Below are 27,031 nucleotides of genomic sequence, written 5' to 3' on the forward strand. Positions count from 1 at the left end.
TATTCCCAGCAGGTGATAATCAAGGTACCCCTCCTGCAACAGGGAACGGGGTATTATTCCACACTGTTGTGGTACCGAAGCCGGACGGCTCGGTGAGACCGATTCTAAATCTAAAATCTTTGAACACTTACATACAGAGGTTCAAATTCAAGATTGAGTCACTCAGAGCAGTGATTGCGAACCTGGAAGAAGGGGACTACATGATGTCTCGGGACATCAAGGATGCTTACCTTCATGTCAAAATTTACCCTTCTCACCAAGGGTACCTCAGGTTTATGGTACAGAACTGTCACTATCAGTTCAGACGCTGCCGTATGGATGGTCCACGGCACCCCGGGTCTTTACCAAGGTAATGGCCGAAATGATGATATTCCTTCGAAGGAAGGGAATTTTAGTTATCCCTTACTTGGACGATTCCCTGATAAGGGTAAGATCCAGGGAACAGTTGGAGGTCGGTGTAGCACTATCTCAGGTAGTGTTGCGGTAGCACGATTGGATTCTCAATATTCCAAAATCGCAGCTGGTTCCGACGACTTGTCTTCTGTTCCTAGGGATGATCCTGGACACAGTCCAGAAAAAGGTGTTTCTCCCGGAGGGGAAAGCCAGGGAGTTATCCGAGCTAGTCAGGAACCTCCTAAAACCGAGCCAAGTCTCAGTGCATCAATGCACAAGGGTTCTGGGTAAAATGGTGGCTTCCTACGAAGCAATCCCATTCGGCAGATTCCATGCAAGAACTTTCCAGTGGGACCTGCTGGACAAATGGTCCGGGTCGCATCTTCAGATGCATCAGCGGATAACCCTGTCACCAAGGACAAGGGTGTCCCTCCTGTGGTGGTTGCAGAGTGCTCATCTTCTAGAGGGCCGCAGATTCGGCATTCAGGACTGGGTCCTGGTGACCACGGATGCCAGCCTGCGAGGCTGGGGAGCAGTCACACAGGGAAGGAATATCCAGGGCTTATGGTCAAGCCTGGAGACATCACTTCACATAAATATCCTGAAGCTAAGGGCCATTTACAATGCTCTAAGCTTAGCAAGACCTCTGCTTCAAGGTCAGCCGGTGTTGATCCAGTCGGACAACATCACGGCAGTCACCCACGTAAACAGACAGGGTGGCACAAGAAGCAGGAGGGCAATGGCAGAAGCTGCAAGGATTCTTCGCTGGGCGGAAAATCATGTGATAGCACTGTCAGCAGTATTCATTCCGGGAGTGGACAACTGGGAAGCAGACTTCCTCAGCACGACCTCCACCCGGGAGAGTGGGGACTTCACCCAGAAGTCTTCCACATGATTATAAACCGTTGGGAAAAACTCGACAGGTATTGCGCCAGGTCAAGGGACCCTCAGGCAATAGCTGTAGACGCTCTGGTAACACCGTGGGTGTACCAGTCAGTGTATGTGTTCCCTCCTCTGCCTCTCATACCCAAGGTACTGAGATTGATAAGATGGAGCGGAGTAAGCACTATATTCGTGGCTCCGGATTGGCCAAGAAGGACTTGGTAACCGGAACTTCAAGAGATGCTCACGGAGGATCCGTGGCCTCTACCTCTAAGAAGGGACCTGCTCCAACAAGGACCCTGTCTGTTCCAAGACTTACCGCGGCTGCGTTTGACGGCATGGCGGTTGAACGCCGGATCCTGAAGGAAAAAAGGCATTCCGGATGAAGTCATCCCTATCCTGATCAAAGCCAGGAAGGATGTAACCGCAAAAAATTATCACCGCATTTGGCGAAAATATGTTGCGTGGTGCGAGGCCAGTAAGGCCCGACGGAGGAAATTCAACTGGGTCGATTCCTACATTTCCTGCAAACAGGAGTGTCTATGGGCCTGAAATTGGGGTCCATTAAGGTTCAAATTTCGGCCCTGTCAATTTTCTTCCAAAAAGAACTAGCTTCAGTCCCTGAAGTTCAGACGTTTGAAAAAGGGGTACTCCTTATACATCCTCCTTTTGTGCCTCCAGTGGCACTTTGGGATCTCAATGTAGTTTTTTGGGTTCCAAAAGTCACATTGGTTTGAACCACTTAAATCTGTGGAGTTAAAATATCTCACATGGAAAGTGGTCATGCTGTTGGCCCTGGCCTGGGCCAGGCGCGTGTCAGAATTGGCGGCTTTATCCTGTAAAAGCCCTTATCTGATTTTCCATTCGGACAGGGCGGAATTGAGGACTCGTCCTCAGTTTCTCCCTAAGGTGGTTTCAGCGTTTCACCTGAACCAACCTATTGTGGTGCCTGCGGCTACTAGGGACTTGGAGGACTCCAAGTTGCTAGACGTTGTCAGGGCCCTGAAAATATATGTTTCCAGGACGGCTGGAGTCAGAAAATCTGACTCGCTGTTTATCCTGTATGCACCCAACAAGCTGGGTGCTCCTGCTTCTAAGCAGACTATTGCTCGTTGGATTTGTAGTACAATTCAGCTTGCACATTCTGTGGCAGGCCTGCCACAGCCAAAAATCTGTAAATGCCCACTCCACAAGGAAGGTGGGCTCATCTTGGGCGGCTGCCCGAGGGGTCTCGGCTTTACAACTTTGCCGAGCAGCTACTTGGTCAGGAGCAAATACGTTTGTAAAATTCTACAAAATTGATACCCTGGCTGAGGAGGACCTGGAGTTCTCTCAATTGGTGCTGCAGAGTCATCCGCACTCTCCCGCCCGTTTGGGAGCTTTGGTATAATCCCCATGGTCCTTACGGAGTCCCCAGCATCCACTTAGGACGTTAGAGAAAATAAGAATTTACTTACCGATAATTCTATTTCTCGTAGTCCGTAGTGGATGCTGGGCGCCCATCCCAAGTGCGGATTGTCTGCAATACTGGTACATAGTTATTGTTACCAAAAAATCGGGTTATTGCTGTAGTGAGCCATCTTTTCTAGAGGCTCCTCTGTTATCATGCTGTTAACTGGGTTCAGATCACAAGTTGTACGGTGTGATTGGTGTGGCTGGTATGAGTCTTACCCGGGATTCAAAATCCTTCCTTATTGTGTACGCTCGTCCGGGCACAGTATCCTAACTGAGGCTTGAAGGAGGGTCATAGGGGGAGGAGCCAGTGCACACCAGATAGTCCTAAAGCTTTCTTTAGATGTGCCCAGTCTCCTGCGGAGCCGCTATTCCCCATGGTCCTTACGGAGTCCCCAGCATCCACTACGGACTACGAGAAATAGAATTATCGGTAAGTAAATTCTTATTTTTGGCAGTGTTAGTTAAGAAATAGTGCATTGTGACAGGGTAATCTGGTACAAGTTCCCTGCGATATACATCCAGTCTTTACTGTTCATTGTTATATCTAGTGACATATATAGCTTTACTCAGTATTACTTGGTATTGCTAGTCCAGTGCAGTTTTATTGTTTGTCATAACTCCTGCCTTGTATATGTGACTGTGTGCGTGCATATAGCTGCTGTTTGATATCTACTCCATGTATCTATCTCATAAGTGCTAACCCTATATTCTCTACCCTAAGGGGGGCTACGTGCGTCAGGGATTTTGGTTAATATACATGTTTTTCACAGGATATACTTGTATAGTATTTTTCCCTGTGCTTTTCAGTCACCATTTGCCACTTGAATCCTCTGTTTGTGCATTACACTGTACAGGGGGTTCTTGTTTGGGTAAATTTTCTGCATTAATTGTACTGCGTTGCCCTTGGATTAGCCTTCCTATCATGTTGGCTACAAGGGGCGACGGTTCCGTGGCTGATCCCGCCAGTCATCGTGGTGACGTCATGAACCCCTTAGAGCAGGGGTGTCCAAACTTTTTGCAAAGAGGGCCAGATTTAGTAAGGTGAAAATGTGTGGGGGGTCCAGATACACAAATGCCCCCAGCAGTGCAGCCAGATACACAAATGCCCCTAGCAGTGCTGCCAGATACACAAATGTCCCCAGTGCCAGATACACATTATATGCCCCCAGCAGTGCTGCCAGATACACATTATATGCCCCCACAGCATACTTGCCTACCTGACCTTCTCCATGAGGGAGAAAATGCTCTGTTCCTGGACTTTCCTGGTAATGTATGATTGGCAGCACCTGTGGTGAAACACCTTTCTTATCAATTAATTAGCTCACCACAGTTGATGCTGCCAGATATACATTGGAGAACTACTTACAAGTGAAAATGCTTTAGCCCAGAACACCTATGAGGGGGTGAAGCACTGAACTTATTGAGACTGCTGATCACCGCACACTGCTGCAGAGCTGCAGTAAAGATGGCATCTGTGATGATCCTCCCTGGTGTCTCCTTTTATAGATTCATACACACAGGAGGGCTGGGTTTGTCTCGGCGGGAGAGGCAACCCCAGCCCTCCTGTCTCACCAGATCATCAGCAGACCAGCCTATAGTCTGCATGCAGAGAAGGGGAAGAGAGCTGTCAGACACCGTGTAGCGCGTCTGACAGCAACAGGCGGGGAGTGTCAGTGCGGGGGGGGGGTGCAGCGGTCTGCAAAGGCAGTGTGCCTGAGGGCTGCACAGAGGCTGTGGGCCGGTGGAAATGTGAACACGGGCCGTAATTGGCCCCCGGGCCGGACTTTGGACATGCCTGCCTTAGAGGATAACATTGCAGTTGAGGGCTCAAGTGCTGGAGGCTCTTTACCTCCCAGTCAGGTTGTAGCAACAGGGGCACATTCAGACCCACCTTGAGCTACTTTCTCTACATTGCTGAATACGCTTGTAACTAGACTCATGCCCCCTGTGGGACCACATGTGCCTTTACAGCCACAATTTGTCCCTGCGATTAATCCGCCATGGGCAGATACTCTGTCCACTCAGTTACAGCAATTCCATCAGACAATGGCTAAGCAGATACCTGTCCCTCGTCCGCCTAAGGGCAAGGGGCCTCCCAAGCGGGCCCTTACTTCCTCGCAATCCACTGATGTTCCGGATACCTCTTCTAATGAAGAGGGTGTGTATACTGACCCCTCAGACACTGATGCAGATACTTCTGATGGGGAATCTGTTTTACAGGTGGATGCTCCTGATCTCTTGGAGGCTATCAGGCTGATTCTCCAAATCGATGATGACACAGACCCTCAAGAGGCCTCTAAGAGAAACCTGATAGGTTCAAACATCAGAAGGTCGCTAAACTTGTTTTACCTAAATTCTGACCATTTGGTTGACATACGTCAGGAATCCTGGGAGTGTCCAGGGAAAAAGTTTACACCTCATAAGAAGATGCTAGCTCGCTATCCTCTTGCCGCAGATCTAAGTAAAAATTGGGAAACACCGCATCCAGTGGACTCACAAGTCGCATGGCTGGTGGTTTCTTCTGCTCTGCCTGTCACTACCGTCACTTCTCTGAAAGAACCGACGGATAAGCGTGTGGAGGGTTGCTTGAAGTCTATTTATACTCGCGCTGGAGCTGTGCATAGACCTACTATTGCGGCCTCTTGGGCTGCTGAAGCCATCACGGCTTGGGTTCAGGAGGTGGAAGCAGAACTTCTGTCTAACTTTCCTGATAATGCTAAACAATGTCTCTCGTATATTGTTACGGCTTCTCAATACATTCAGGAGGCGGCTTCTGATGCTGATGTTCTGGCGGGCAAAGCGGCTACTACGTCCATTCTGGCTCGCTGGATTCTGTGGTTACGGTCCTGGTCTGTGGATCTGGACTCTAAGAAAACTCTGGAGGTTCTCCCTTTTAAGGGGAATATTCTTTTTGGGGAAGACCTCAACAAAATTGTTGCTGATCTTGCCTCTGCTAAGACTGCATGTCTGCCTAGTACTGCTCCTTCAGATCCGAAGGCTAAGAGTACTTCCTTTCGTTCCTTTCGACCTCCAGGTAAAGCAAAGGGTCAGGCGTACCCGAAACAGTCACGCACTTCCAAGTCCAGTAAGCCCAAGCCTAAACGTGCTTGGGCTGCCCGTCAGCCTGCTTCCAAATCAGACAAGCTTACTGCATGACGGGGCGGGCCTTCCCGTGTGGGATCTCAGGGTGGGAGGCCGACTTCTAAGATTTACCCATGTATGGTTGAAGACCACTTCTGAAGCCTGGGTAAGGGAAGTCGTCACTCACGGATATGCCATATCCTTCAAGAGTCGTCCCCCTCAACAATTTTGCCTGACAAACGTCCCTTCGGATCAGGTGAAGGCAAAAACTCTTCATTTGGTGGTATGATCCCTTCTGGACACAGGAGTGGTAGTGCCGGTGCCTCTGCCTCAGAGAGGCAGGGGGTACTATTCAACGCTGTTCCTAGTCGCTAAACCGAATGGGTCCTCATGGCCCATTCTCAACCTCAAGTCTTTGAACAAATTTGTGCGAGTAGCCAAGTACCGTATGGAGACTCTTCGCTCTATTGTTCTGGCTTTGGAGCCCTGGGACTATATGGTATCCCTGGACATACAGGATGCTTACCTACTTTTATTCCTATTGCCATGTCGCACCAGCAGTACCTGCGGTTTGCTATTGGCAACCCACATTATCAATTCCGGGCCTTGCCTTTTGGACTGACAACAGCTCTGCGAATCTTCACCAAATTCATGGCTGTGATGACTGCTCTACTCCGCCGTCGGGGTATCGGGATCCTGCCGAATCTGGACGACTTGCTGATCCTGGCCAATTTACCAGAAGTTCTCCTCCATCATCTGGATCTGACGATCCAGTTTCTGCAAGGCCACGGGTGGCTCATCAACTGGTAGAAATCCTCCCTGGTCCCTGCTCAGAGCATTGTGCACCTGGGGTCACTGTTGGACACTCACAACCAGCGGTGGTTGTTGTCCCAGGAGAAGGTCCTGAACCTTCAGGACAGCATGAGATGTTTCCTGTCTCGCCCGCGTGTGTCGGTACACTCAGTGATGCAAGTACTAGGCCTCATGGTGTCTGCTTTCGACATGGTAGAGTACGTTCAATTTCATTCCTGCCCTCTCCAGAAACTGATTCTGGCCAACACCGGATCAGGTCTCACATGATCTCCTTGTCTCCGGAGGTCCGTCTGTCGCTAACGTGGTGGCTACAAGACCAGCAGTTAAGCAGGGGCCATCCCTTCTGGATCTCCAACTGGGTCCTTCTGACGACGGATGCCAGTCTGAGGGGTTGGGGAGCAGTGTTGGAGCAACACTGTCTTCAGGGTCGGTGGACCTGGGAGGAGTCTCGCCTTCTGATAAACGTTCTGGAATTACGGGCAGTGTTCAATGACACTAGCCCTACCTCTGGTACGGAACAGGCCTGTTCAAATACAGTCAGACAATGCCACCACGGTGGCGTACATAAATCTTCAAGGCGGCACTCAAAACCACATGGCAATGATGGAAGTGTCAAAGATTCTTCGCTGGGCGGAACGCCATCTGCCAGCCATATCAGCAGTGTTCATTCCGGGAGTCCTCAACTGGGAAGCGGACTTCCCCAGTCGTCAGGACGTACACACTGGAGAGTGGAGCCTTCATCCAGAAGTATTTCAACTCCTAGTGGACAAGTGGGGCCTACCAGATGTAGACCTGATGGCGTCTCGACACAATCACAAGGTTCCGGTCTTCGGAGCAAGGACAAGGGATCTTCAAGCAGCATTCGTGGACGGACTGGCAATTCCATGGAACTTTCGGCTGCCGTACGTGTTCCCTCCGGTGTCACTCCTGCCCAGAGTAATAAGGAAGTTCAAGAAGAATGAGGAATCCTACTTCTGAGCCCTCCAGCGTGGCCCGGACGGCATTGGTTCTCAGACCTACAGGGTCTCTCGTTAGAGCGTCCTCTTCTGCTTCCTCAACGACCAGACCTCCTTGTTCAGGGCCCCTGTGTCTACCAGGATTTGGCTCGGCTGGCTTTGACGGCATGGCTCTTGAAGTTTCAGTCCTGAGAGAAAGGTTTTTCTGAGGCGGTCATTCAAACTATGTTGAAGGCCTGTAAGCCGGCTTCTGCCCGGATTTATCATGTGGAATTCTAACTTCACCTGGTGTGCCACTAAGAATTGTCATACTTTCAAGTTCAGTACTGCCAGTCTTTTGGCTTTTCTACAGCATGGCCTGGACTTAGGCCTTCGTCTGGCCTTTCTCAAGGTTCATATTTCTGCCTTGTCGGTTTGGTTTCAGAGAAAAATTGCGACTCTTCCTGATGTTCACACATACACTCAGGGTGTTCTTCGGATTCAACCTCCCTATGTTCCTACTGTGGCTCCTTGGGATTTGTCGGTTGTTCTGAATGCCCTACAAGGGTCTCCGTTTGAACCTCTTGAGTCTGTGGACCTCAAATGGCTTACGCTTAAGGTCTTGTATTTACTGGCTATTGCCTTTGCTAGACGGGTTTCAGACTTGGGTGCCTTATCCTGTAGGTCTCCCTTTCTGATTTTTCACTGTGACCGGGCAGTTCTTAGAACGCGCCCTGGTTATCTATCCAAGGTGGTGTCTTCTTTCCACCTTAATCAAGAGATTGTGGTTCCGGCCCTTATCTCTCCTGATTTGTCCTCCAAAGTGCTGCCTTTGGATGTGGTACGGGCTCTCCGTATCTATGTGAAGAGGACAGCCTCCATTAGGAATTCTGATTCTCTCTTTGTAATTTTTGGTTTTCACAAACGTGGCTGGTCTGCGAATAAGCAGACCCATGCCAGATGGATTAGAATGGTGATTGCACAAGCTTATGTACAGGCTGGTCTTCCAGCTCCTGCTACCATCAAAGCCCATTCTACTCGGTCTGTTGGACCTTCTTGGGCGGCCCGCCGTGGTGCTACCCTTGAGCAATTGTGTAAGGCGGCTATGTGGTCCTCAGTGAACACGTTCATAAAGTTCTATACCTTCGATACTTCTGCATCCCAGGATGCTTCCTTTGGATGCCGGGTTCTTGTGCTCGCTACAGTGCGTCCCCTCCCATGAGGAACTGCTTTAGGACATCCCCGATGTTATTCCCTGTGGAATACCAGTGTACCCCGCTGCAGAAAAGGAGATTTATGGTAAGAATTTACCCTTGTTAAATCTCTTTCTGCGAGGTACACTAGATTCCACAGGGTGCCCGCCCTGACGCACTTAGCTTCTATGAGTTGGTATGGCATTACCCGCTGATACCTTCTCCTGTCGTGAGAATGTGATGTCTGTGGCTACTAACTGTTGTCGTCTCTCTTACCTGCTACTGCATTGGACTGGTTAACAAAACTGAGTTCCAGTTCCTGGAGGCGGAGATATAAAGGAGGCAGCGTTATGCATCCTGGGAACAGTCAATGCTTTTAGCCTGTTGGTGCCTTGGATCAAGATCCTACTCTACACCCCGATGTTATTCCCTGTGGAATCCAGTGTAACTCGCAAACAGATTTAACAATGGTAAGATCTTACCATAAATCTCCTTTTTGGATTTATTTAACATGAAAGCAAAATTTCATAAAAACAAGTACAATAATTGTTACAATAAAAAGTTAATTATATGAGTCCACATTGAATGCTGGGAGATTAATTATTGCTCATTTGGTTCTCCTTGAAGTCAAGCACTGTGGATTATTAAATTTCCAGCTGAATTAGTGAACATTGTGCTTTTAACCCTACGCGTTTCGTCCTTATGGACTTCCTCAGGGGTAAATCAATAGGTAAGATCAGTTTTAACAGACTGTACATCAGTCATCAGTTGTAAATAGGCTGCAGCCAAATACAATCAAATGGCGGAGTTTGCAGCTTTTGGTGGAATCACATGTGGAAGCTTTACACTTGCCTATATTTGAGGTACTTCCAATCTATGGGCCTAATTCAGACCTGATCGCTGTGCTGTAGATTTGTAGAGGTCTGCATTTAGATTGTCGCTGCCCAGGGAGAGTGAAAACCCGCCCCGTGCAAGTGTGCGAATGCATGTGTACGCCGTGTGAAAATTCTGCCTGACAGCTGCAAATCCGTTCGCAACTCACTCACCATCGAATGATTTTTCCAGTCTGTGCGTAGCCCAAGACTTACTTCTAAAGTACAATACAAACAGGCTGATCGGGGCTGGAGCTGACATCACACACCCTCCCAGAAAACGCTTGGGAACGCATGCGTTTTTCCTAACACTCCCAGAAAACGTCCAGTTACCACCCACAAACATTCTCTTCCTGTCAATCACCTTGTGATCGAAATTTTCGCACCGTTCTGTTACTGTTTGGCGACGCGCCTGCGCATTGCACTGCACAAGCATGCACAGTGATTCTATAATCAACCGCTGTGCGAATTTGCACAACAGTGATCAGGTCTGAATCGGGCCCTATATACCGTTGGATAGGAAGTTTAACTCCACCATTTGATTGTATTTGGCTTCAGCCTATTCGCAAACTGATGTACAAACAGTCTGTTAGAACTGATCTAACCTATTGAGTTACCCTTGAGGATGTCAGTAAGGACGAAACGCGCAGTGTTCACTTATTCAGCTGGAAAATTGATAATCCACAGTGCTTTACTTCATGGTGCACCAAATGAGCAGTAATTAATCTCCCAGTATGCAATGTGGTCTTATATAATTAACTTTTTATTGTAACAATTATTGTACTACTTCTTACAAAATCTTGCTTTTAGATTAAATAAATCTAAAATACTGTTTTAAAGGGAACAATTATGTGTCTGGGTGACCATATATTTTAAAGACAGAGCATATGTTTTTGAAAAAAAAAATCGGCGGGGGTGGAGGCGGCGCTGGGAGATGAGCTCATCTCCTGCGCCGCCTCTCCCTATGCTGTGAATGGGAGCCGTGTCGCATCGGAACGGCTCCCATTCACACTGCACCTGACCCGGTATTCAACCCGGTAAAAACCCTTCTTTTTTACCGGGTTGAATTACCGGGTCAGGCGACCCGCTAATTCAGCAAAGGAGCTTTCACATTGCACACTGACCCGTTTCGACACGGCAATATGCCGTGTCGATACCGGGTTATTTGTGCGATGTGAAAGGGGTATTAGTCGCACTGCATTACAACTAAGACGCATGTTCATATTTAAAATAAAAAAGGATGCTCAACGCTAGCAGAGTTACACAGGACCCGGCGGCTCACTCACGCCAGACATCTTATGATGACACAGGTGTGTGTGTGTGTGTGTGTGTGTATATATATATATATATATATATATATATATATATGGGTATTTTACCTTCACAACATCCATGTTTCTGTACTATAGTCACCTCAATCCACTATATAATACATCTGTGGTTTGCATATACTATATTCATACACCACCTACACAGCATCCAGCTTTATACATACTATACTTTATTCCATATTCACAATATCCATATTTAACACACAATTCATTTATATTTCACCCAGTCATACTCCCTTCCCACTTTGCACAGTTCATAGGGAAATGTTCGTACATAATTGGCATGTTTAAGCTTGACTTTAAATACAGCCACCTCTTTGTATTTTTCACACTTAGGAAGATGAGCCAAAACCAGAAGACTGTATACCAGATTTGCCTGGGAATGAGCATGCCAGAGATTTTCTTGCCCATGCTCCAACAAGGGGACTGTGGATGCCCTTGGGAAAGGAAGTGAAGGTTATGCAATGTAAGTTAAATATTAACTATTTGTAATGTTTTTTTGTTAATTATGAGGGATGTGCAATAAGTTTCTGGATGTGTAGTGCATAGGTAGAGTAGACACAACCCAACTGTCTGGTTATGAACAGCAATCTCTGACTAAAATTCTTGTGAAATGTCAAGGCACAGAACTGTTTATGAGGTGCACTGCACACCGAAGAAATCGGCATCTTCACTTCCTTCACAAACTTGTTATGGAGCTCAGCAGAGGTCACTGGAGAGTCATGATCTTCTACAACTATAAGAGTGGTCTGAAATGGGAAGAGAGTTTTAACCGACTGCGAGCTGCTGTGTTTGAGTGGTTTGCAGAATTTCTGTGCGGAAGACTGTCCCTGGAAGACCAGGAGCGCTGTGGTCGAACTCTGACTGCCATCAACAAGGACAATGTGGGCCATAGATGAGTTGGTCGTCAGGGTAACCATGGCCCAGTTAGAGAAGGAAATAGGCATCTCATCAGGATCCATCCGCTTGATACTCCACGAAAAGTTTGGCTGAGCAAGGTTTCTGCATGCTGGGTGCCCCATCAGCTGACTTGAGAGCAGAATGAGGTGGGTAACTTGGTGCCGCAACATGCTGGCCAGGTTTGATGAAGGTCGCTAAAACTCTGTCTGGGAGATCATCAGTGGCGATGAATCCTGGAGCTACAGTTTCAACCCCGTGACCAAGCAGTTGGCCCAGTGGACCCCAGTTGGAGGTGCGGCACCACAGAAGATCTGACATGACCACAGCGTGGCCAAACAAATGCTGGCTGTTTTTGTTGCCAAGACTGGTCATGTAGCTACCGTCTCTGGAGACTGGTATGCCATCCAGTGCTTGCTGCAAATGCTGGAAGCCATTTCTAGACGCAGTCCAAAAACTCGCGCTTGTGGTGCCTTTCTTCATCATGACAATACACCTGCCCACAAGTCCAGGAAAGTGACTGTACAGTCATCTGCCGTACAGGCCTGATCTGTCCCCCTGCAACTTTTGCTTCGCCGAGTGGTTTGAGCACATGCAACTTTGCATAGACTACTCTGGTAAATACTTTGAAAAAAATTTAATGTTCACTTTGATTTCATTAAAAACTTTCTCCTTCATCCACTAGGGAACATTATTGCACATCCCTCGTATTTGTAATGTTTTCAGTAATTATATTTCTTTTTTACATTTAATGTAGTATTGTACAATATTAATGCTTACTGACGTACATATTGAAGTAGACCATGCCATCCAAATATTAATGTAAAGTTTTAAGTGAGAATATTTAGGTACTGATGGACTTTACAGAGTCTGTCAGTTCACTAAGAACTAGTGACATCACATAGACACTTGTGAACTATATAATAAACCATAGAGTGTTGAATTGTAGTCCAGGTAAGAACTGGTGTACCTGGTGTTCCAAGGTAGACTCTAATGGAAATGTGTCCCAAAGTTGTCTTTAACCAGTAGTCTGGTGTAATCTAATCAGATGCAACAAGGCCAAGCTGGGCTTTCCCTGACACTGTTGCATCTGATGTCAGAGTCGTCTGCCAGCAGGTGCAGGGATCTAATATTCTGGTAGTTACAGGGCTCTGCTCACCCAGCTGGCAACTCTGTTGCTGTGGCAGCACCCGATTCTCCTCCCAGCGGTTGCTGAAAGACAATCTACCTGTAACTCAAGCTCAGGAAAGCTGCCATTTCCCTTTTCTTCCCCTGCCACAACCTCTGCTGGTGGGCGCCTGCGATCAGTATTCCTTATAGCAGGGCTGGCCAAACCAGTCCTCGAGATCTACCAACAGTTCACATTTTCCAGACCACCTAGCTGGTGCACAGGTGTAGTCATTACTAATTAATATGAGCTGCATTCATTCCTAACTGACAATTCTACAGGTCTCCAGGAGGCCTGGAAAACATGAACTGTTGGTAGATCTCGAGGACAGGTTTGGCCAGCCTTGCCTTATAGCATTGCCTACTAGTCTGTGCTGACTGTACAGCAGCTGCCTTACCTCCCCTAGTCTCTTCCTGTCTCCGAGGCAGAACTTATGAGTGATCCTCAGGAATGCCCACCGCATGCTGCTTACTGTTCTTGCAGGATTGTGAAGTTCTGCAAGAAGTGTATGTAAAAGGATCTTTTATATAGTTAAAAAAAGAGTTTTTATGGTGTGTGTAAAATAACAAAAACAAACCCCTAACCCACAAAAAAAAACTAAAATTGTGGATTTTTAAAATATGTAAATAACTGCTATTTAACCCAGGTTTAGTATAAATTTTATTAACAAAACTACAGATATGGTAATAAAATTATATTGAATCAGGTCCAAATAGCTACAATTTACATTATTTTATATAAAAAAAAATCCACAGTTTTGGGGACCTTTTTGGAAAAAATACAACAAACCATACATGGCACAATATCCAGTCTTAAAGAGACTTCAATTATAAAAACTATTACATTAGTTATGCAAACGACTACTCTTTGGGGGTAATTCTGAGTTGATCGCAGCAGGATCTTTGTTAGCAATTGGGCAAAACCATGTGCACTGCAGGGGAGGCAGATATAACATGTGCAGAGAGAGATAGATTTGGGTGTGGTGTGTTCAATCTGCAATCTAAATTGCAGTGTAAAATAAAGCAGCCAGTATTTACCCTGCACAGAAACAAAATAACCCACCCAAATCTAACTCTCTCTGCACATGTTATATCTGCCTCCCCTGCAGTGCACATGGTTTTGCCCAACTGCTAACAAAAATCCTGCTGCGATCAACTCAGAATTACCCCCTTTATCATTCATAGGTCTCTGAAGGTTTATAAATGGGTATTAAAGTACCCCCATATGTCACTGAGATGTCTCAGAGCAGACACCAAATATTTAGTCAGATAAATAGCCCAGTGAATTGTATACATACATTTCTCTTACGTCCTAGAGGATGCTGGGGACTCCGTAAGGACCATGGGGTATAGACGGGCTCCGCAGGAGATAGGGCACCTAAAAAGAACTTTGACTATGGGTGTGCACTGGCTCCTCCCTCTATGCCCCTCCTCCAGACCTCAGTTAGATCTTGTGCCCAGAGGAGAATGGGTGCACTGCAGAGAGCTCTCCAGAGTTTTCTGTGGAAAAAGAATTTTGTTAGGTTTTTTATTTTCAGGGAGTCCTGTTGGCAACAGGCTCCCTGCATCGTGGGACCGCGGAGAGAGAAGCAGAGCTGGCTTGTAAAGTTGGGCACTGCTTCTAGGCTACTGAACACCATTAACTCCAGAGGGAGTCGGAACACAGGTCTCACCTGGGGTTCATCCCGGAGCCGCGCCGCCGTCCTCCTCACAGATGCCGAAGATAGAAGCCGGGTGAGTATTGAGGAAAAGACTTCAGGCGGCAGAAGACATCAGATCTTCATGAGGTAAGCGCGCAGCGGTAAGATACGCGCCATTGCTCCGAGTCACACACACACCACAGGCACTGAAGGGCGCAGGGGGGGGGGTTCGCCCTGGGCAGCAATAAACCTCAATTTGGCCATAAATACAATGGATTAGGCTGTGGGACAGTAAATCCGTGGACCCCCGCCATTTTATTAGTATATGATGATGGGACCGAAGCCCGCCGTCGGGTGGGCGGGGCTTGATCCTCAGCATTAACCAGCGCCATTTTCTCCACAAAGGCTGCATGAGAAAACGCTTGCTCCCTGTTCTCTCCCCTGCTGAGCTTCACAGGTTGGAAAAAGGAGGAGGGGGGCACTTTGGCGACGCAGTGAGTGGAGATTACAATTATAAACATATAACAGCGCTATCTGGTCATATATTCCAGTGTTTTTAAGTGCTGGGTGTGTGCTGGCATACTCTATCTCTCTGTCTCTCCTAAGGGCCTGGTTGGGGTTTTGTCCCCTTATAGGTAACTCCCTGTGTGTGTGTGGTGTCGGTACGTGTGTGTCGACATGTCTGAGGCGGAAGGCTTCTCCAAGGAGGAGGTGGAGCAAATGAGTGGTGTGTCCCCGTCGGTTGTGCCGACTCCAGATTGGATGGACATGTGGCATATGTTGCATGCAAGTGTAGCATCTTTACATAAAAGGCTTGATAAGGCTGGTTTAGGGGGGACATCAGGCGGTCAATCCTCAGATTGGACCGACTCACAGGGCCCGTCGGGGGTCTCAAAAGCGTCCCTTAACACAAGACACTACTACCGACACGGATTCTGATTCCAGTGTCGACTATGACGAAGTAAAATTGCACTCTAGGGTGACTAAAACTATTCAGTGTATGCTTGTGGCAATAAGGGATGTGTTGCATATTGTGGATGAACCCTCGGTCCCCGACACAAGGGTACACATGTTTAAGGAAAAGAAACAGATTACCACATCTCATGAATTAAATGAGTTCTTTGGAAAAGCTTGGGAGACTCCGGATAAGAGACCGCAGATCCCCAAAAGAATTTTTATGGCATACCCTTTCCCTAAGCAGGACAGGGAGATTTGGGAATTACCCCCCACTGTGGACAAGGCCCTGACGCGCTTGTCCAAGAAAGTGGCGCTACCGTCTCCTGACACAGCGGCCCTTAAGGACCCTGCAGATCGCAGGCAAGAAACTACCTTAAAGGGTATTTATTCTCATACGGGTGCTGTGCTAAGACCGACGATTGCGTCGGCATGGGTGTGTAGCGCAATTGCAGCTTGGACAGATGAGCTGACAGATCAATTTGATACTATGGATAAGGATACTATATTCCTAACTCTAGCCCATATAAAAGACGCAGTCTTATTTATGAGGGATGCTCAAAGGGACATTGGATTGCTAGCTTCTAGGGCCAATGCCATGTCTATCTCCGCGAGAAGATCCTTATGGACTCGCCAATGGACGGGTGATGCGGATTCCAAAAAACATATGGAAGTACTACCCTATAAGGGTGATGTATTGTTTGGGGATGGGCTGACGGACCTGGTTTCCACAGCTACAGCAGGTAAATCAAATTTTTTACCATATATTCCCCAACAGCAAAAGAAAGCAACACCTTATCAGATGCAGTCCTTTCGGTCGCACAAGTCCAAAAGAGGTCGGGAATCCTCTTTCCTCGCCAGAGGTAAGGGCAGAGGCAAGAGAGCACCTGCTTCGGCAGGTGCCCAGGAACAAAAGTCCTCCCCGGCTGCTCCAAAACCCACAGCATGACGCTGGGGCTCCCCTGAGGGAGTCCGCACCGGTGGGGGCACATCTTCGACTTTTCAGTCAGGCCTGGGTCAGATCGGACCTGAATCCCTGGGTGTTGGAAATAGTTTCACAGGGTTACAAACTGGAATTCGAGGAGGTGCCCCCGTGCCGATTTTTCAAGTCGGCCCTACCAGCTTCCACATCGGAAAGTGATGTAGTGTTAGCTGCAATTCAAACGCTGTGTATACAGCAAGTGATAATCAAGGTTCCCCTGCACCAGCAGGGAAGAGGTTACTACTCAACCCTATTTGTGGTCTCGAAACCGGACGGTTCGGTCAGACCGATTTTGAATCTGAAATCCCTAAACCTGTACATAAAAAGATTCAAATTCAAAATGGAATCACTCAGAGCGATAATAGCCAACATGGAGGAGGGGGAGTTTATGGTGTCTCTGGACATAAAGGATGCGTACCTTCATGTCCCCATATATGCCCCCCATCAGGAATACCTGAGATTCGCTGTACAGGATTGTCATTACCAATTTCAGACGTTGCCGTTTGGACTTTCCACGGCCCCGAGGATTTTCACCAAGATAATGGCGGAAATGATGGTGGTCCTGCGCAAGCATGGAGTCACAATTATCCCATACTTGGACGATCTCCTGATAAAAGCGAGATCAAGAGAGAAATTACTGAGCAGTGTGGCGCTCTCTCTGAGAGTGCTCCAGCAACACGGTTGGATTCTAAATCTACCGAAGTCACAGTTGATTCCGACAACTCGTCTACCGTTCCTAGGTATGATACTGGATACTGAACAAATGAAGGTCTTCCTCCCAATAGAGAAAGCCCAAGACATCCAGAACATGGTCAGAGACCTGCTAAAACCGAAAAGGGTGTCGGTTCACCAATGCACTCGGGTTCTGGGGAAAATGGTGGCGGCCTACGAGGCCATTCCCTACGGAAGGTTCCATGCAAGGACTTTTCAATGGGACCTTCTGGACAAGTGGTCCGGGTCCCATCTGCATTTACATCGAAAAATAACTCTGTCCCCAGGGACCAGAGTGTCCCTCCTGTGGTGGTTGCAGAGTGCTCACCTGCTGGAGGGTCGCCGGTTCGGGATTCAGGATTGGATCCTGGTTACCGCGGACGCGAGCCTCCGAGGATGGGGAGCGGTCACACAGGGAAAGACTTTTCAGGGTCTTTGGTCAGACCAGGAGTCCTGTCTACACATCAGTGTGTTGGAACTCAGGGCCATTTACAACGGCCTTCGACAAGCGGAGAGTTTTCTTCGAAACCTTCCGGTTCTGATTCAGTCAGACAATGTCACAGCAGTGGCTCATGTGAACCGCCAAGGCGGGACAAGAAGCAGAGTCGCAATGACGGAAGCCACAAGGATCCTTCGCTGGGCGGAAAATCATGTAAGCGCTCTGTCGGCTGTCTTTATTCCGGGAGTGGACAACTGGGAAGCAGACTTCCTCAGCAGACACGATCTCCATCCAGGAGAGTGGGGACTTCATCAAGAAGTCTTTGCAGACGTAAAACGTCTTTGGGGAACTCCTCAAATAGACATGATGGCGTCACGCCTCAACAAAAAACTTCGGAGGTATTGCGCCAGGTCTCGGGACCCTCAGGCAGTAGCAGTAGACGCACTGGTAACACCGTGGGTGTTCGACTCGGTCTACGTGTTCCCTCCTCTTCCTCCCATCACGAAAGTGTTGAGGATCATAAGACGAAGAAGAGTACAGACGATACTCGTTTTCCCAGACTGGCCTCGAAGGGCTTGGTACTCGGATCTACAAGAGATGCTCACAGGAGACCCCTGGCCTCTTCCCCTGAGGGAAGACCTGTTGCAGCAGGGGCCCTGTGTATTTCAAGACTTACCGCGGTTACGTTTGACGGCATGGCGGTTGAACGCCGAATCCTAGCAAAAGGGATTCCGGAAGAGGTCATCCCTACTTTAATAAAGGCTAGGAAGGAGGTGACGATAAAACATTATCACCGTATCTGGCGAAAGTATGTGTCTTGGTGTGAGACCAAGAATGCACCTACGGAAGATTTTAATTTGAGTCGTCTTCTCCACTTCCTACAGACAGGAGTGGATATGGGCCTGAAATTAGGCTCGGTTAAGGTACAGATTTCGGCCCTCTCGATTTTCTTTGAGAAGGAATTGGCTTCTCTTCCAGAAGTCCAGACGTTTGTAAAGGGAGTGCTGCACATCCAGCCCCCTTTTGTGCCTCCAGTGGCACCATGGGACCTGAACGTGGTGTTGCAGTTCCTAAAATCACACTGGTTTGAACCGCTTAACAAGGTTGAATTGAAATTTCTTACCTGGAAGGTGGTAATGTTGTTGGCCTTAGCATCAGCAAGGCGAGTGTCAGAATTGGCGGCTCTATCACACAAGAGCCCCTACTTGATTTTTCATGTGGATCGAGCTGAATTGAGGACACGTCCGCAATTTTTGCCTAAAGTGGTTTCGTCGTTCCATATGAATCAACCTATTGTTGTGCCTGTGGCTACTGGTGACCTGGAGGATTCCAGATCCCTGGACGTAGTCAGGGCCTTAAAAATTTATGTAGCCAGGACGGCTAAAATTAGGAAAACAGAGGCTCTGTTTGTCCTGTATGCGGCCAATAAGATTGGCGCTCCTGCTTCAAAGCAGACTATTGCTCGCTGGATCTGTGATACGATTCAGCAGGCTCACTCTACGGCTGGATTGCCGGTATCAAATTCGGTTAAGGCCCATTCCACTAGGAAGGTGGGCTCTTCTTGGGCGGCTGCCCGAGGCATCTCGGCTTTACAACTTCGCCGAGTGGCAACGTGGTCGGGGTCAAACACTTTTGCTAAATTCTACAAGTTTGATACCCTGGCTGATGAGGACCTAGCGTTTGCTCAGTCGGTGCTGCAGAGTCATCCGCACTCTCCCGCCCGATTGGATGCTTTGGTATAAACCCCATGGTCCTTACGGAGTCCCCAGCATCCTCTAGGACGTAAGAGAAAATAAGATTTTAAACCTACCGGTAAATCTATTTCTCCTAGTCCGTAGAGGATGCTGGGCGCCCGTCCCAGTGCTGAAACTCTGCAAGACTTGTATATAGTTGTTGCTTACATAAGGGTTATGTTACAGTTGACATCGGTCTTGGACCGTTACTGTCGTTTGTTCATACTGTTAACTGGTTATGTATGTTCCAGGTTACATGGTATGATTGGTGTGGGCTGGTATGAATCTAGCCCTTGGATTGCTAAATCCTGCCTTGTATTGTCCATCTCCTCTGGGCACAGTTCTCTAACTGAGGTCTGGAGGAGGGGCATAGAGGGAGGAGCCAGTGCACACCCATAGTCAAAGTTCTTTTTAGGTGCCCTATCTCCTGCGGAGCCCGTCTATACCCCATGGTCCTTACGGAGTCCCCAGCATCCTCTACGGACTAGGAGAAATAGATTTACCGGTAGGTTTAAAATCTTATTTTTCTGCTGCTGGGTACACTGTGCTCCACAAGGATTAACATCGGGGTGTAGAGTAGGATCTTGATCAGAGGCACCAACAGGCTCAAAGGTTTCGACTGTTCCCAAGATGCACAGCGCCGCCTCCTCTATAACCCCGCCTCCGTGCACAGGAGCTCAGTTTGTAAGTTGGTGCCATGCAGTAAGCAGGCACTTAACAGGAGGGCTTCTTTAGGCAGCCTTTTCATTGCTTTAATTGAAAGAAAGAACTGAAGATTCTTCTACCAGACTACAAGGGCTGCAGCAGGCAAAGTCTCATAGACTCTCCTGCTTGCAGCTCTGTCACCCCCAGTGGCGCTGTATACTCCCGCGCCCCAGTTGCAGGTTCATTGCAGCGGAGGCGCCGGTTCCTTCAAATCGTGAGTCACACACACGCTGCCGTCCTCCCGGATCGTGGGGCCGCAGGTACGGGGGAGGTAAGGGGCTTCTGTGCCTGCACTTTACCGCGATCCAGCGCGGCCGCTGGCGTGGACACTGATTACTGGGCAGCCGCTCCACTAGCCACCAGGGACACATAATGGGCACAGGTCTGGGTTTTTTTTACTATACATAATCCCCGCTTTTAACTGCCCGCAGCGCTCGGTGGGGATGCCAGCAGGGGGAGCAGGTCGGACCTGTGGCCCCTCCCCCCAGCCCCAGGGTGCCATTTCTACAAATGTTCCTGCCCTGGAGCTGCGTTCCTCTCCTTCACTCCCGGCCAGCACTGATAGAGCTGGGGCAAATCCTCATCTGTAGAACCGCCTGATTGCCAGTGCTGTGCTGCCTACAGGACACTTAAGTATTCTACCTGTCACTGGGACAGTGTTAGTTAAGAAAGAGTGCATACATTCAGGGTTGTGTGGTACAAACACCCTGTGATATACATCCAGTAGTTACTGTGATTTGTTGTATCTATTGTTAACACATACAGCCATACTGAGTATTACTTTGTATTGCTAGTCCAGTGCAGTTTTATGGTGCATAATTTCTGCATGGTACGCTTGTGACTATATATGTGTGTGTGCATGTAGCTGCTGCGTGGTTGCCTTATTACAAGGTATTTCACTCAGTGGGCTACTCCTATATTGCTATACCTGAGGGGGGCTAAGTGTATCAGGTTTCTTTCTGTATAATATAGGATAGTATCACAAAATATACTTGCTGCGTATTTTTACTTGTGATTCATAGTCACCCCATATATCTCTTGAACTCCCGGTTGGTGCTGTTGTAGTCACACTTCACAGAGTGTTCTTGCTAGGTATATTGCTGCTACACCTTGTACCTGGTTGCCCTATATTGTGCACACTCTTAGTCTGCTACACGTGGCAACGACGCTGGGGCTTCTCCCACATTGCGTGGTAGTGAGGCCGCAGACGTGATGGAGGCAAATATGGCAGCTGAGAGTTCAGGTTCAGGGGGGGTTCCTTACCCCCTAGTGGTTCGGTAGCACCTGGGGCATCACAGGACCCACCTTGGGCTACATTTTCCACTCTGTTAAACACGCTTGTAACTAAATTGGCACCCACTGTGGGACCACCTGTGTCACTGCAGAAGTTTATGGTCCCTGCTATGGGCAGATCAAATCTCCACTCGGTTACAGCATTTGAACCGGTCGCTGACTAAATCTAAGTGTCACTCTCGCCCGCCTAAGACTAAGTCGTCTTCTAAATGGACCGTTACCACCTCCCAATCCACTGCTATCCCAGACACGTCCTCTGGCGAGGATGGTGCATATACTGATCCCACAGACACTGACACAGATGTTTCTGATGGGGAAGGGAAATCATTGGTGGATAGGTTTAAACTTAAGAAGGTGGTTAAACATGTTTTACTTCATTCTGAACACCTGGTTGACATACGTCAGGAATCCTGGGAAAATCCGTGGACAAAATTCACACCGAATAAGAGACTGTTGCCTCGCTATCCTCTCTCTGCAGAGATATGTAAGAATTGGGAAACTCCTCCACCCGTAGATTCTCATGTGGCGCGTATGGTTGTTTCCTCTGCTCTGCCAGTAACTACCGTCACCTCTCTGAAGGAACCGACGGATAGACGGGTGGAAGGTTGTTTAAAAGCGATTTATACCCTAACGGGGGCTGTGTATAGGCCAACCATTGCAGCTACTTGGGCTGCTGAAGCTGTTGAGGCGTGGGCTCAGGAGCTTGAGGTGGAACTACCTTCCAACGCATTTGAGCATGCTCGACAATGTCTCACGTATATTACCACGGCTTCTCTGTACCTTAAGGAGGCGGCCTCCGATGCTGGGATGCTCGCGGCCAAGGCTGCTACTATGTCCGTCTTGGCCAGACGTATCCTTTGGTTGAGAGCCTGGTCGGTGGATATGGATTCCAAGAAAACCCTGGAGGTGCTTCCTTTCAAGGGAGACATTCTCTTTGGAGAAGACCTCAATAACATTGTGGCTGATCTGGCTTCTGCAAAAACAGCTTGCCTACCTAGTACGGCTCCTTCCGCACAGAAGGCTAAAAGTACTTTCCCTCGGCCCTTTCGTCCTCCAGGAGAAGCAAAAGGTCAGGCCTACCCAAAGCAAGCTCGTGCTTCCAGACCTGCCAAGCCCAGACCGAAGCGTGCCTGGGCCGCCCCGTCAGCCAGCTTCCAAAACGGACAAGCCGGCCCAGGGTGGGGGCCCGACTTCTAGGTTTTGCCCAGGAATGGTTGAAGACCACTTCAGATACCTGGGTGAGGGAAGTCGCCGCTCGAGGTTACGCCATACCCTTCAAGAATCGTTTCCCGCATCGATTTTGCCTGACAGATGTGCCTCTGGATCCGACAAAAGCAAACACTTTGCACTCGGTGGTACATTCCCTCCTGACCACAGGAGTGGTAGTACAGGTGCCTCTGGCTCAGAGAGGCAAGGGGTACTATTCACCGCTGTTCCTAGTCCCGAAACCGAACGGGTCCTCGAAGCCCATTCTCAATCTAAAGTCCTTGAACAAGCATGTGCGGGTCTCCAAGTTTCGTATGGAAACGCTGCGCTCTATTGTTCTGGCCTTGGAGCCTGGTCTCCCTGGACATACAGGATGCCTACCTACATATTCCTATTGCAGTATCTCATCAGCAGTACCTGAGGTTTGCGATGGGCAACCTTCATTACCAATTTCGGGCGTTACCCTTTGGTTTGACAACGGCTCCCCGAGTTTTCACCAAAGTTATGGCGGTCATGACAGCTACACTCCACCGTCAAGGGGTCAAGATCCTGCCGTACTTGGACGATTTGTTGATCCTGGCAAATTCCCCAGAACTTCTCCTGTGTCATCTTGATCTGACGGTCCAGTGCATGAAAGCCCACGGGTGGCTGATCAACTGGAAGAAATCCTCCCTGGTTCCTGCTCGAAGCATGTTACATCTGGGAGCGTTATTGGACACTCACAACCAACGGTTGTTCCTGTCTCTGGAGAAAGTCCTGAAGCTTCATGACAGGATTCAATGCTTCCTATCTCGTCCGCAAGTGTCGATACATTCGGCAATGCAAGTGCTGGGTCTCATGGTGTCGGCTTTCGACATGGTGGAGTATTCTCAATTCCACTCTCGCCCTCTGCAGAAGTTAATTCTGACCAAGTGGGACGGCCTGCCTCACGGGATCAGATCTCACATGATCTCATTGTCTCCGGAGGTCTGCCTGTGACTGAGCTGGTGGCTTCAGGATCAACGATTGAGCAGGGTCTGGCCCTTCTGGATATCCAACTGGGTCCTTCTGACGACGGATGCCAGTCTGAGAGGTTGGGGCGCGGTGTTGGAACAACACTCTTCTCTTCAGGGACGGTGGACCGAGGAGGAGTCTCTGCTCCCGATCAATATTCTGGAACTGCGGGCAGTGTTCAATGCGTTGACAATGGCCCAGCATCTAATACAGAACAGACCTGTTCAAGTACAGTCGGACAACGCCACCACGGTGCCGTACATAAATCATCAAGGCGGCACTCAAAGCCGCGTGGCAATGAGGGAAGTATCACTGATTTTTCAGTGGGCGGAGCGCCATCTGCCGGCCATATCCGCAGTGTTCATTCCGGGTGTCCTGAACTGGGAAGCGGACTATCTCAGTCGTCAGGACGTACACGCTGGAGAGTGGAGCCTCCATCCAGAGGTGTTTCAACTTCTCGTGGACACGTGGGGTCTTCCAGATATAGATCCGATGGCGTTTCGACACAATCGCAAAGTTCCGGTCTTCGGAGCAAGGGCAAGGGATCCTCAAGCTGCGTTCGTGGACACTCTGGCTATTCCATGGAACTTTCAGCTACCGTATGTTTTCCCTCCAGTGTCACTCCTGCCCAGAGTAATACGGAAGTTCAAGCAAGAAGGAGGAAACCTGCTTCTGGTCGCTCCAGCATGGCCCAGACAGCACTGGTTCTCCAATCTACTGGGTCTCTCTTGGGATCGTCCCCTTCTACTTCCACAACAAACAGACCTCATCGTTCAGGGCCCTTGTGTTTACCAGGATTTGGCCCGTCTGGCTTTGACGGCATGGCTCTTGAAGCTTCCGTCCTGAGGGCCAAGGGTTTTTCCAAGGCGGTCGTTCAAACTATGTTGAAGGCCCGTAAGCCGGCTTCTGCTCGGATCTACCATAGGGTTTGGAATGCTTACTTTACTTGGTGTGCGTCTCACATTCATGACGTTTTCAAGTTTAGTACGTCCAAACTATTGGCCTTTCTACAACAGGGCCTGGACTTGGGCCTGCGTCTGGCCTCCCTCAAGGTTCACATCTCTGCCTTGTCGGTTTGGTTTCAGAGAAAAATTGCTACCCTACCTGATGTCCATACATTCACTGAGGGTGTGTTGAGGATTCAGCCTCCTTATGTGCCACCTGTGGCCCCTTAGGACTTGTCGGTGGTTTTGGAGGCCTTGCAAGAGTCTCCGTTTGAGCCTCTTGCCTCTGCTGACCTTAAGTGGCTTTCCCTTAAGGTCCTTTTCTTGCTAGCGATTGCTTCAGCTAGAAGGGTATCGGACTTGGATGCCTTATCCTGTAAGTCTCCCTATTTGATTTTTCACCGTGACCGGGCGGTTCTTAGAACGCGGCCAGGTTATTTACGTAAGGTGGTATCTTCCTTCCACCTTAACCAGGAGATTGTGGTTCCGGCTTTTAATTCTCCTGAGTTGTCTTCCAAAGAGCGGTCTTTGGATGTGGTACGGGCTCTCTGTATCTATGTGAAGAGAACTTCCTCCATTATGAAATCTGATTCTCTTTTTGTATTGTTTGGCTTTCACAAACGTGGCTGACCTGCTTCCAAGCAGACTTTGGCCAGATGGATTAGAATGGTGATTGCACATGCTTATGTACAGGCTGGTCGTCCGGTTCCTGCTACCATTAAAGCCCATTCTACTCGGTCGGTTGGACCTTCTTGGGCGGCCCACCGTGGTGCGACCCTTGAACAGTTGTGCAAGGCGGCTACGTGGTCCTCAGGGAACACGTTTATAAGGTCCTATGCCTTCGATATCGCCGCTTCCCAGGATGCTTCCTTTGGATGCCGGGTTCTTGTGCCCGCTACAGTGCGTCCCCTCCCATAAGGAACTGCTTTAGGACATCCCCGATGTTAATCCTTGTGGAGCCCAGTGTACCGCGCAGCAGAAAACGAGATTTATGGTAAGAACCATTGTTAAATCTCTTTCTGCAAGGTACACTGGGCTCCACAAGGCGCCCACCCTGACGCACTTAGCTTCTTTGGGTTGGTATTGGCTTAGCCGCTGACACCCTCTCCTGTGGTGTGTGGTGTAATTGGCTACGAGCGATTGTTGTCTCTGGTACCTGCTACTGCATTGAGCTGGTTAACGAAACTGAGCTCCTGTGCACGGAGGCGGGGTTATAGAGGAGGCGGAGCTGTGCATCTTGGGAACAGTCAAAAGCTTTGAGCCTGTTGGTGCCTTGGATCAAGATCCTACTCTACACCCCGATGTGAATCCTTGTGGAGCCCAGTGTACCTCGCAGAAAGAGATTTAACAATGGGAAGTTCTTACCATAAATCTAATTTTTTATGTTAGAATAGTCACCTGACATTTTGCTTGTCTTGCAGGTTGGAGATGTAAGCAGTATGGTCACAGAACTGGTGACCGTGAGTGCCCCTACTTTATAAAAGGCAATCATAAGATTGAGCAGTTCAGAGTGGTAAGTTATCTACGCCTCCCTGCTGAGATAGTGTGTGTATACACACACACACACACACACACACACACACACACACACACACACACACACACACACACACACACACACACACACACATTGTGGTCAAAGTGGAAATTTTAGAAGAGGTACTCTGAAAATGTAAAATAGTCAGTATGGAAATTTTCAGTGAATTAAGTTGAGTGATGGTATGCCATACCATCATAAAGCTGCCCACTTCGAGTAGTGTAATACACAGTGCAAATATATAGCCAGAAATGGTATGTCCAAGGTTTAGTACACCAGGCCCGAAGCGTGGCAAGCACAGTGACCCCACAAGGGGACACGCTGCGATTGCCGCCGGTGTTCTGGCTGTCGGGATCCCGGCGTCGGTCTCGTGACCGCCGGGATATCATACTGAATCCCTTTGGCCACCCCATAATTATTCTGAGATCAGTCCCAATAGATACAGTATATAGCCCACATTCACACCTAATATTTGTTCTGTTCACTTTTTACTTATATACCCAGATTTTGCTATTTACTCCCCAAGCATTTACTATTTATATTTTTTGCTTTAAGATCAGTTTGTTGCTGAGTGTGTTATGAATTGTTCTTTGCGTTTAATTGTGTAGGCTCATGAAGACCCAATGTATGGCCTCATAAAACAGAACGAGATTCAAGAAAAACAAATGAGGTAATACAAGATTTTGGTTGATTTTAGAGAAGGGTGAACTATACTATGAAGCATTTGCTATAATGTTAGGGAAACTGATTAAATGGAAAATCATGAAGACGTTTATTACATACTGTTACACAGCCCATTCTATTTACCTATTTCACCTTCTTCCAGATTTATGTAACAGAGATAATGTTTTAGCATCTTGTGTTTAGCATCAGAT

The 27,031-nt window shown here is 48.4% G+C and overlaps 1 protein-coding gene across 2 annotated transcripts in view; it reads left to right on the forward strand.

The window, feature by feature from the left end:
- Positions 1-27,031, forward strand: part of RP9 (RP9 pre-mRNA splicing factor) — a 90,748-nt gene that overhangs the window by 53,333 nt on the left and 10,384 nt on the right. For both annotated transcript variants that reach the window (XM_063922553.1, XM_063922552.1), the window contains exons 4-6: positions 11,292-11,421; positions 26,041-26,132; positions 26,765-26,826. In XM_063922553.1, the coding sequence (XP_063778623.1) occupies positions 11,292-11,421; positions 26,041-26,132; positions 26,765-26,826 (284 nt within the window). The remainder of the gene's footprint in view (positions 1-11,291; positions 11,422-26,040; positions 26,133-26,764; positions 26,827-27,031) is intronic.

The sequence above is a fragment of the Pseudophryne corroboree genome, chromosome 5 (genome assembly GCF_028390025.1).
Source record: "Pseudophryne corroboree isolate aPseCor3 chromosome 5, aPseCor3.hap2, whole genome shotgun sequence".
Classification (NCBI taxonomy): Eukaryota; Metazoa; Chordata; class Amphibia; order Anura; family Myobatrachidae; genus Pseudophryne; species Pseudophryne corroboree.